Source organism: Diceros bicornis, chromosome 2 (genome assembly GCF_020826845.1).
Source record: "Diceros bicornis minor isolate mBicDic1 chromosome 2, mDicBic1.mat.cur, whole genome shotgun sequence".
Taxonomy (NCBI): domain Eukaryota; kingdom Metazoa; phylum Chordata; class Mammalia; order Perissodactyla; family Rhinocerotidae; genus Diceros; species Diceros bicornis.
The window spans coordinates 11,424,033-11,436,319 of record NC_080741.1 but is presented as its reverse complement, the minus strand read 5'-3'; the positions used below and the strand labels follow the sequence as shown (position 1 = coordinate 11,436,319).

The following is a 12,287-nucleotide window of genomic DNA, read 5'->3' as shown; positions in this document are numbered from 1 at the left end:
GAAGTAGCAATCATTACCATGTCTCCAACATTTGTTTCCATAGCCAGAAAGCTTCTTATATAAGACTAAGATATTTAACTACAATGGCATAAGGTTATAATAACAATAAGCATTATACCTACCAAGTCAGCATCTAAACCATAAAGACAGTGTCTGGTGTTTGGATCATGATCTGGCTTTGCTTTCTCGGATCTGATAAATTCCATGATTTTATGCTCTCCTTCTCCGGGAGTCTAAATATAATGTTTTTAAAAAATGTGGTAAAATACTATGGTTCAGACAGAATATTAAATTAAAAAAAAAAACCTCTTTAAATAAAAAAGATAATAACCTCATGGCCTGAGAAGTAGATGGTAACTCCTTGCCACGACTTGTCTGTAGAAATTTTCATATTTACAAAATACTTCAGATGTTCATGTAACCTGGCCATGAATTCTGTCCCTATAAATAAAAAGGTTTTAAAAGTTTAATCTGAGAGAGACATAAAAACAGTGAGTTCCCAGTGACAACATGAAATTGGACCTGAGTGTCCAGGGAACAGCTAGGTAAAAGATTTCGAAAGGAGATCAAAAGCTCTCTTGCTTATCTTGAAAAGCAAGTAATGTTGCACCTTTCCCTAGCAAATACCACAACTGTCTCTAATTTCACTGGTCACCCTAAAATGAAGTTAATGTCAGATAAGGAAAGTCAAGGAATGTTATTACTGCCTCAGGACTATGCTTCAAATATTTTCACACAAGGGCAGAGTTTCAACTCTCTAATGAATCTCAATCTTCTATTTCCTCTGCTAGATTCTGAATTTTTTTTTAAGACATGCAGCTTCAATCAGATTGCCAATAATAACAACAACTACCGTTATTATTACTACTGTTAACCTGGAAAATTATTATTAATCTGGAAACTGAGTCTACAATGATTATGTTTTAGGAAAAGCCCAGATGGTAAAGAGTCAAAGGCAATACAGTCTTAAACCACAATCAGGATAAAACAGGTTATTAAATTGAGTAATGTGTGATTAGGGCACTTAATGAAAGAAAAAAATTACCATAGTTAGTAAAGACTTCACGAGAATGTAAGATTTTAAGATTTTTTTTTTTAAAGTAAAGGACTATAATGATGTTAGACAAAGCTCTTTGAAGCACAGAGTATGGTGTTGTATATAAAATTAAAAAAAATATTGATAAATTCATCTATCCTTAAAGTCACAGAAATCTTAACTGCCTTTGAGAAGAAGAGTAAGTGCTCTGAACTAGGAGAATGGGTTTCTTGTCCTGAACATAACAAGCTTTAAAATTTGGGTAAGCCACAACCTCACTGAGTCAGTTTTCATTCAAATAAATGGTGGGAGTAGGACGGATCTTGTAAGTTCTTTCTAGGTCTGCAATTCTGTGCCTCTGGGAGTCTAGAGCTACACTTAACATCTGTAAATCCCTACAGTGGGTCTTCATAGGAGCACTTATGATGGAGGTGACCAAATCATCTCATGAGACACAACTGGGAAAATATAGCAAATGGAATCCTAAAGACAAAATAAGTAGAGGCTAAAAAAGAAAAATGCATTTGAAAAAAAAATTTACATTTACATTTTAAATCTCTCAGAATTTTTCTCTCAGTGGATTTACCTGGTGTAATACAGTTAGAATCAAATCTGGCCTCTGTAGGAAGAGTTTCTCCTTTTTCTATTGCCTTTTTAATTTTGTCTTCTGCCTCCTTTGCTGACCTTAAATGTTAAGGGAAAAAAATATCTTAAAGTTTCTAGGAAAAAGTAGAGATCTTTAATAAAGTAATCTGTCATTTAGATGCTTTTATAACTAAAATACTAATTCATCAATTTTAAGGCTCAAAACATAATACAAGTTTTGAAATGATTACAATTGATAAAGATGAGTCTCAGAATTGTTTTTATTTATTTAAAGAATTAAGTTTTTCAGATAAGGACTACAGAAGTAGAACATTATAACAGTATAAAACTGACATAGAACATTACAAATACTTATTATAACGTAATTGTTTTCTTGTCACAGTTATATAGCAAATTGATTCTGGAAACAAGCTCAAAAGTATAACATTAAATGTTCATTATATATACTACATTTAATAATAATATCAAACAAGAAGCGCATTATTAAAATGATCCCTAAGAATATTATATAAAAATAATTATAAAATTATAATGTATATCTTGGGGTTTTCTCATAAAAACACTTAAAATGAAAGCCTAATAAGATTAATGGCGTCAGTTGCTAAAATCATCTCATTTTTGAAGCAAGAGGATTTACTAGGAAGAACATGAGTTTTACAATCAGATGCACCTAGGTTTGAGTACAGGCACCCCAATTCCTGTCTGGCTTCTCCTATAACCCATCTGTGGCACACCAGTATGCCACATGGCATACAAGTTAGGAAGCTCTGCTTTATGTACATTTTCTACAGCCTTGCTACAAGCTCTATCTACTATGCCTTGTGGAATTCTATTTCTGGGATAAACAAACTCTTCTTCACATTTAAACTCTCTCTCTTACCAACCTCTTCAATGTAACTAAAACTCTGAAGATATCAACTCATTTGTAATCTCTCTAATGAAAGCCATTCTTTCCTCTTTTCTCCCCTTCCTTGTTTGATTGAACAAATGATTATTCAATGTCACTATGTGACCAGTTCTTGGGATATAACAAAAGAGAAATGATTCCTATTCTCACAAAGCTTACACTCTAGTGCAGAGATAGAAAAACAGCCATAATGCTTAATGTGGCTGCAGTATAGAGAATGTTTGTGACTGGGACAAGGTAGGACTATTAAAGTAATGGAGGTGGAAGATTATGGTGGCCTAGGTTGAGACAGAAGCAGTCAAGATGAAAAGAAGTAAATAGATACGACAAATTTAAGAGACCAGATAAACAGGACTTGGATGTGGGGAATGAGGAAGAGGGAGATGTCCAAATTACTCCTGGACTTTTGGGTTGAGCAGCTATTTGCCTGGTGTTGCCATTCACTAAAACAGGAAATAGAAGGAAGGCAGTTTTGAGGTGGAGATGAGTTTGGTTCTGAACACATTAAGCCTAAACTGTATCTGTGGTATCCAAAAGGAGATATTTAGCAGGCATTTGGATATACAGAAGCTCTGGAGAGAGATATCCACGAGGAAGATAAATTTGGGAGTGATTAGTATAGATACAGTAATTAAAGTCATTGGTTAAGATCATCAGGACTCAGGATAGAGCCTTAAGAAACACCAATATTTAAGAAAAAAGCAGAGGAAGAGAAGATAACAAGGAAATGAAGAAACTGCAGCCAGAGAGAGTGTGGTCACATGAAGGTCAAGGAAAGGAAGTTCAAGAAAGAAGGAATGGTCAACACTGTTAAATACTGTAGATAAGTGAAGTGATATAAAGACAGAATTATTCTTTAGATTTAGCCATAAAGAGTCTATTTGTAATTTTGTAAGGAAGTTTCAGTGGCATGGTAGGGATGAAAGCCAGATGGTAGCAGATTTAAAAAGCAGTAAGAAATATACAAAGAATATGATTAAAGATTATGAATGGAGAAAACAGTCCCTGTGGAGAATGAGAAAAAGTTGACTGGGGGATTTCGGGGAAACATGGAACACTCAATGCCAGCACAGTATTTAGTAAAGGCTTGTAGTGGTTATGGTGGATTGGCCCTCAACACCCATTTCACACTCCTAGATTGTCTTCTGATAATGGAGAGGTTGGAAAGCTAAAAAATTAGACTCTCAGGCTTCCCCGCAGCTAGGTTTCTGGATGTGACTTAGATTTTGTCAGTTAGATGCCTCTATCAAAGGTCTGGAAAGCGGAACTGTGGTGAAGTCTGCATGACAGTTGAGGCACTGGGTTTGTGGGGTGCGTGTGTTTCATAAATAGTAAAAGCGATCTCAATCTTCAGTAGCTTTGTAGGTGCTGAGAAGCAAGGCGCAGAGCATCCGTTTTTTCCGGTACAGATCTAGCAGGTGCCCTGGGGCCCTAAGGTTAACAGATACAGTGGTGGCTTCTTGATTGCTGAATTGTAACTAAAGTAATGTATTCTTGGAGCCAACAGTTCAGGTGGTAGCTTCTTAATTCCTGGATTATAGCCAAGGAATAAATGCCTGGAACCACCTGTTCTGGTGGAGGCCTCTAACTCCTCACCTTCCTGAATGTTGTAGTAGTAGTGCCGCTTGGTGGTCAGTTCTGTGGGGCTGTTCTGGAAGTCATTCTTGAATGCTCACCTAGATTCCCACCCTTTTGGCTCTTACAACTACTTTTATAAGCACCTAATTCTCTGTATTATATCCTTTTCTGCTTAAAATAGCTAGGCTTCTATTACCTGCAGCTGAACACTGACTGATACAGTGGGCTTATATAATCCTTTCTCAACATTAGATTTTCTAGCCCAGTAGCTCCTCAAAACTAGTTTAACAAATACCAGAGGAGTCTGGTAAAAATAGTATCCAGGGCTCAGTTTTTAGAGATTCAGATCAAGTAAGTAAGAATCTGAATTTTGTAAAAGATGGTCCTCATCTTCAAGGATTTCACAGTCATTCCAGTATCTTCAGTATCTTTTCTCTTTTGATATTTATATCAGCACTTTTTACCATCCTTTCCCCATTCTTACTTCTAGACTTTCCCGAGGTACTTTCCCACCTTCCTTGATGATTTCCACATTCGATTCACAGGTGCCCTTTCCACTCCTTTACCTCTATTGTGATGAAATGACTCATTATGCTAATGACTCATCAAACACACTAGACTCAGGGTTTCTTTCCTTCAGTTCTAACATATTCCACATGTCCAGGATTTTGACTTTAAAACCCTCTCTCCGTGTACACCTCTTCTCATCCTTTTACTTCTCCTACTTCCCAACTCACATACTCAGGCTGCTAATATCTTGAGTGTCCTAACTCAACTCTCTTCTCATACTCCATCAGTCACCTTCTAATCTCACTTGCCTTTCTGCCAATCTGGACCCATGCTCAATCAGAGTCAGCTTCTAGCCCAGGGTCTGGGCATTCAACAAATGTTGGTTTAATTAAATTAAATGTCAGTGATGTTCTCATTAGAACAATATCTCAGTTCACTCTGAGGCTCCCTAGCTCAGGGCAGACTACTGAAGCAGCTTTCTCTACTACTACTACCATTTCCAAATTACCAACGAGAAGTTTGAAAAATCTGTGACAGAGAACAAGAGTAACTTTATACAGCCCAATATATGCTTTCAGAAATGACACCTCACTTGAATTACTAATTCCTCTACTTGATTGATAAAATATGACACTATAAGTATGACATATTTACATTTCTGGGGGAATTTAAACACAAAAGAAACATGAACAGAAGATGCACTGTGTTAAGTCAATTATCTTCAAAATAATATATTTCATTAATCTAAATAGCATTCAAAAATAAACCATAAATGTTTTACCTAAAACGCCTCCCACGCTGCTGGTTCATTTTCGCTCGAGGAGCCACACCATCAACAGCCATAAAGAACACTTTCCTAGGTTTAATAATTCGAAATAACACCTCCAAGTAGTGAAAAATATCAGTAAAGATTTTATCATCTGAAATTCTGAAGTGAACATCATCATCATTAGGATGGGAACACTGATGTATAATTCCATTCATATCCAGGTATAAGTTGTCAAATTCAGGAATCTAAAAAACAAAGAAAAATGATCCAGATCATTATTATAATCAACCATGGATATCTAAGTAGCTGGGAAAAGCAGCTGATAAAAAGCAGGATATAGGGGCATTCTTATTACATAAAAATTGAGTAAACAATCACAGTTGAATAAAGAAAGTACAGAAAAAAAGCAAGAGGAATTGGTAAGACGGAGACACATTATGTGGTTATATAATGCACCAATAGCTTGATCAGATTTACTGTCAGGAAATTATCTACTTATTTAAAATAAGATAGCCCAGGAAAACACTAAATAAAGTGCTTGCTTCATTTGGTACTCCAACATTAGATTCCTTTCTTCCTACTATTTGACATTAACTTCTTAAAGCTTTAATTTCCTCTATAAATGGGTAACACGATGCCCATTTATATCAAAAGCCTGTTTGTACATGGTCATTAAAAGGTTTTACAAATGATTTAAAGTCTTATTTTATATTTGGTTTCACTGAAACAGAGTCATTCATATAGTTATATTAATTTAAAAAGCTTAGATTATGCCAAGTAATTTAGGAAACTTTGAAAACTGATTTCTTGTTTTTGATATGTGGATTAAATCATTTTCTAAACTTTGCTAACAGGCATCTATTTTTATAAAAAGGCCTTCATGGTTCTGGCTCTCATTTATTTTTCCTCTATTTAAATGCCTGTGAGCAAGTAAGGGGAACACTGCTAAAATAATATACACTAACAAGAAATGGAAATGGGTACAACTTAATATTAAGTTACAATATCTAGTCTAACTAAAGAATTTTAGAGTAGTCTGCCTTACACACAAAGAAATACTTTGAATTTTCAAACATAAAAACATAATGGGCTTTCCTTGTAGAAACTTAAGGAAAATCATCTCTGAAACAATTATTCAACTTTTACCATATGTACAGGTAACAATACATTTTCCTATTATTGAGAAAATGGGCATGTCTTTGAGTTTTGGGGGTGAAAAGTCTTGGCCTTTGAATCAATGAGCACCACAAAAACATATTTATAAAACACTCATTTATACAGAATTTTACTAAGCACCACAGAAAAAAATGTAAATGCCCTTATTGAGTAATAGGCTCAACTGAAAAGACAACTGTGATCATGAGGTTTTAAAAGTACATTCAAGATTTACTGTTTGTTTGAAGTAATCTGACAACCTCAATCGAAATCTCAATGTGATTTTTTTGAGGGAGTCGGGATTACTTTATAAAATGATTCCAAATTGTCCCTAGGAGAATAAACATGCCAGGAAGAATATTAAAAGGAAGAGTAATGCAGGAAAATCTGCCCTATATTACATTAAAAAGTATAAAACAGACAGCTTGATTCAACTAAACAGTTTAGGAAGTAGTCCAAGTGTATACAGAAATTTAGTATATAAGAAACATTTCAAATCAATGCAACAAAGGGATGGGGCACCTAGCTAACTATGTGGAAACAAAACAAAACTGTGTCTCATCTTATAATATAAATTGCAGAAGAATTAGAAATTTTAATGTGAGAAATGTAAGTAGAAAAATTATATACAAATATTTTGGTAATCTTAGGGTGGGGAAATCCATAAATCATGAACCAAACAGATGGTGGAACTGGCTATCTAAAAATGTATTTTTTAAATCTATAGGGTTAAAAAAAAAGTGCCACAAACAAGTTCAACTGAAAATGACAAAATACAGGGAAATATTTGCAAATTAGGTAAAGTCAATATTCCTAATATACAAAATTCTCAAATATAAAAAAAAGCAAATTTTAAAAGCATGGAAAATGCAAAGCAATTCAAAAAGGAAGAAACACAAAAGTCTAATAAACATATGAAAAGATGTTCAACATCCCCAAATTTCAAATTAAAATAATATATCATTTTCCCCATCATGTTAGCAAAGATTAGAAAGACTGATGTTACCCACTATTGGCAAGGTTTTGGGGAAATGCATATTTCACATTAAAAGCAATAGCTTATTGCTTAATGCATATTAAAAGCAATAGCTGCCATTTATTAAGCACTTATTAGGTGCCAAACATTGGGCTAAACATTTATATTCATTCTTTCACTTAATTATGTGATAACATAATTATGTGATTAATATTGATAACAACCATAAATTATGGTTGTTATGATAATTATTATGATTACATATTATGTAATTATGTTACATAATTATGTAATTATGTAACAACCATAAAAGAGAAATATTTTGATTTCCCATTTTACAGAAGAGGAAAATCACAAAGCTAAAAAAGAGAGAGAGAGAGCATTTACACACAGTAGTCTGGGATGGGAATATAAATTGGTGTAACTAATATGAAAGTATATATCAATATCTGAAGTGTACATATGTTTGACTCAAGATTTCTGCGATAGAAGTCCGCCCCTTATCCGTGGGGCATACATTCCAAGACCCCCAGTGGAAGCCTGAAACCATGGATAGTACCAAACCCTATATATACACTATGCTTTTTCCTATACATACACACCTGTGATAAAGTTGGATTTATAAATTACATACAGTAAGAGATTAACAACAATAACTAATAACAAAATAGACCAATTATACTGTAATAAAAGTTACCATAGATCTTAGCAACCTCAGCATACGATTTTTTTTCTTTCTTTATTAAGTTGAGAACTTCCACCTTTTTGCTGAAAGGAAGCACTTTACAGCTTCTCTTTGGCATATCTGAATTGCCAGCATCACTACTCTTGCACTTTGGCGCCATTATTTTATTTATTTATTTTTTTGTGAGGAAGATCAGCCTTGTGCTAACATCTGCCAATCCTCCTCTTTTTTTGCTGAGGAAGACTGGCCCTGGGCTAACATCGTGCCCATCTTCCTCCACTTTATATGGGACACCGCCACAGCACGGATTGCCAAGCAGTGTGTTGGTGCGCGCCCAGGATCTGAACCGGCAAACTCCAGGACACCACAGCAGAGCGTGCGTACTTAACCGCTTGCACCACCAGGCTGGCCCCCCGGCGCCATTATTAAGTAAAATAAGGGTTACTTGAACACAAGCACTGTGATACCAGACAGTTGATCTGATAACTGAGATAGCGACTAAGTGACTACCCCTTAGGTACCATATACAGTGTGGATCAGAAAGGGATGATTCACCTCCTGGGCAGGAGGGAGCAGGATGGTGAGAGATTTCATCACACTACTCAGAATGGCAAGCAATTTAAAATGTATGAATTGTTTATTTCTGGAATTTCCCATTTAATATTTTCGAAACTCAGTTGACCACGGGTAACTGAATCCATGGAAAGTGAAACCATGGATCAGGGGGGACTGCTATATTGGAAATTTATTCTGAGAAGTAACAGAAATGTGCACAAAGATATAAGTACAAGAACATTCATGGCAGTATTGCTCAGAAAAGATTAAAAAAGAAAACAATCGAATACAATGGAATACTACAGCAATTACAAATTATGATATAGATTCATATATGGCATGGGATAATGTGTATAATACATATGGTCAAGTGACAAAAGTCAGTTATAAAACAGGAGGTATATTATTATCTCATTTATAGAAAATATTTATCTACATGTGTATCTGCATAGAAAGGAATAAGCATTCATACTAAATTGTGGTTAAATATTAACATCTTAGTATCTAATTTTCTCAAAACATTAGTTTCTTTGTTAGCATAACTTTGTATCCTACTTAGTGTTGTTGCAAAATGTCTTTTACATAAAGACAGTATATATCTGACTGACCATTTAACAGAGCTGTTAACAATTCTTTTTCTCCAGTTCTTTAATACTATTTATCTTAAACAATCCTAAGGTTTTGTTGCTTCGATTCATTTTTTTAATATTCTATGTTTTAAAAATACTAATATACTATGCATATTTTAATAAACTATTTTAATATACAATGTTTTTATATACTATGTACGTTTTAGAGATTATATAATATCCTAGTTTATAAATTCATTCACTCAATAAATATTTACTGAAGACCTAATATGTTCTAAATTGTGCTAGATGCTAGGAAATACAGTAAATACACTAATACAGCAAATACAGTGAAGGATAAGACAGGTAAGCTCCCTACACAAGAGCAAACACTTTAAAATGGAAATGCTAGCTTACATTCCCCATAATTTGAAAATTTAGGTTTTCATAGTCAAGAAGCAATTTTTAGCAAAATGCATAGACCACTGGTTTTAAAAGTGCAGGCTCTAGCATAACAATGTGAATGCACTTAACACAATTGAACTGTACACTTAAAAATGGTTAAGATGGCAGGGCAGTGTAGCGGTTAAGTTCCCATGTTCCGCTTTGGCGGCCCAGGGGTTCGCTGGTTTGGATCCTGGGCACGGACCTACTCACTGCTCATTGAGCCATACTGTGGCTGTGTCCCACATAGAGGAGCTACAACTCTACAACTATGATACATAACTATGTACTGGGGCTTTGGGGAGAAGAAAAAAAGAAAGAAAGAGAGGACAATTGGCACAGATGTTAGCACAGGGCCAATCTTCCCCTCCCCCGAAAAAAAAAGGTTAAGACAGCAAATTTTATCATATAAATTTTACCACAATTTTCATAAAAAAGTGCAAGCTCTAGAGTATGCATTATCAATAGGAACAATATGGCTCCCGAGGGGGCCAAAATTGTTGGGGGGGGTGATTTACATAATGAAGCACCCAGTACAAAAAGAGATAGACAGTATAGCTGTGGTATTAAATTTCCATGGGAGGGGGGGAGATTAGAAAAAAAACAAGTCTAAAGAGCCATCTGGAGGAGGGGCAATAATGAAAGAAGAGGTTAAGAAATACTGCTCTAGAGCAATTCTGCTTGGTTTCAAATTCAGCTCCAACATTTACTTTACCAGCAATGTAGTAAAGTACTTCGGGTGAGTAACTCATTCTTTTTGTGACTCAGTTTTCTCAGCAACAAAATGGAGATAATAGTACCAGGATTGCTATGATTAAATAAATGAACGCATGTAAAACACTTAAAACAGTGTCTAGTACATGACAAGTGCTGAACAAATCCTGAGTACTAAAGTAGCAGTCTACTGGATTCTAATCATGGAGAGAACTGCATATGCTCTAAGAGTTTATAATCTTAGTTGTATGACCTTTGTTTTCTAAAGGTTAAATTTTCATCAGATATGTATGTTCCTCATTAGGGCTTAATCTCTACTTTTTTCTCCCTTTTATCTATATTATTCATTCATTAAATCAGCAAACATTAACCGATCAACTACTCTGTGTCAGTCACTATGCATGAAATAAACCACATAAGAAACAGACTGTTCCTGCCCTTAGGTATAATAAAGTGAGGGAAGACAGACAGGAGCAATACAATGCACCCTTCTGCATAAAGCAAGGACTGGTACAGTAAGTATGAGAAAGTCAGAGGCTTTGAGGAGTAGACTCGGAAGGAGGAGGAGTCAGCCAGATGGAGAAGAAAAGGTCTTGCAGGTAGGAACTACAAGAACAAAGGCACAGAGGCATGAAATGCATATGTCTGGGAAATGAGTAGGAGAACCATAGCATAGGGATATTTGGGAAAGCAGCAGGTGAAATAGGAAAGATACTCAAGTTTCACATCACCAACCACCTTAGTGGTCTTGCTAAGGAAATTGGACCATAGTGTGTGGGCAATCTTGTGGTTTCCTAGAATAATAATGTTATTGGTCAGAGGTTTTTATTCTTCTTCCCTATCCACCTTCAGTACCCAGGACATTGATTAAGCATATAGTTGATGTGCAACTTCCTTTTGGATTTTCTGTTTTCCTTTTGTATTTTATAATCTTTGTGTAATCTCCACATTCTCTTCTAGTCTATTGCCTTCAACGTTAAGGAAAGTACCTTTCTTTTATTTTTTTTTTAAAGATTTTATTTATTTATTTATTTCCCCCCCAAAGCCCCAGTGGATAGCTGTATGTCACAGCTGCACATCCCTCTAGCTGCTGTATGCGGGACGCGGCCTCAGCATGGCCAGAGAAGCAGTGCCTCGGTGCGCGCCCGGGATCCGAACCCGGGTCACCAGCAGCAGAGCGCGCGCACTTAACCGCTAAGCCACAGGGTCAGCCCCGGAAAGTACCCTTCTTTTAAAGCAGGCAATGTTTTGTTTTACTATTCTTATTTTATTTATCTATTTATTTATTTTACTTAACTCCTTCCTCACTCCCAGCCCTTTACCAAACAAGAAATATGCTTACAATAATATAACACTAGCACAAAATATTACTGTATATCTCTGTATTCCTCAATCTTATGGTATATAAGCTTTATATTCAATACAGATTTATGAAATAACCGTAATTTTATATAGTCATAATATCTTTCCACCGAACTACTGGACCACTTGATTGAACTAGGCATTGAAAATGGTTCTAAGCGTCTAATTTACACATCCAAACACCAACGTAAGTCTTGTATACATTATCCATGTCAAGAATTCTCTGAAACAGGAATAGGTTAAGCTCTATTGGTTATCTCACCTTTTCTTCTTTTTTCTTTTTTTTTTTTAAAGATCTTTTTACAGTATATAAAACTGTATGGCAACAATTTTGATTTTTATTTATTTATTTTTTTCCCCCAAAGCCCCAGCAGATAGCCGTATGTCATAGTTGCACATCCTTCTAGTTGCTGCATGTGGG

At 35.3% G+C, this 12,287-nt stretch overlaps 1 protein-coding gene across 4 annotated transcripts in view; it reads right to left on the bottom strand.

Annotated features, from left to right (window-relative positions):
- Positions 1–12,287, bottom strand: part of XRN1 (5'-3' exoribonuclease 1) — a 115,321-nt gene that overhangs the window by 98,518 nt on the left and 4,516 nt on the right. For all 4 annotated transcript variants that reach the window (XM_058551721.1, XM_058551730.1, XM_058551736.1 and 1 more), the window contains exons 2-5: positions 5,419–5,651; positions 1,623–1,720; positions 332–441; positions 123–233 (exon numbers count right to left, since the gene is read on the bottom strand). In XM_058551721.1, coding sequence (XP_058407704.1) covers positions 123–233; positions 332–441; positions 1,623–1,720; positions 5,419–5,651 — 552 coding nt within the window. The remainder of the gene's footprint in view (positions 1–122; positions 234–331; positions 442–1,622; positions 1,721–5,418; positions 5,652–12,287) is intronic.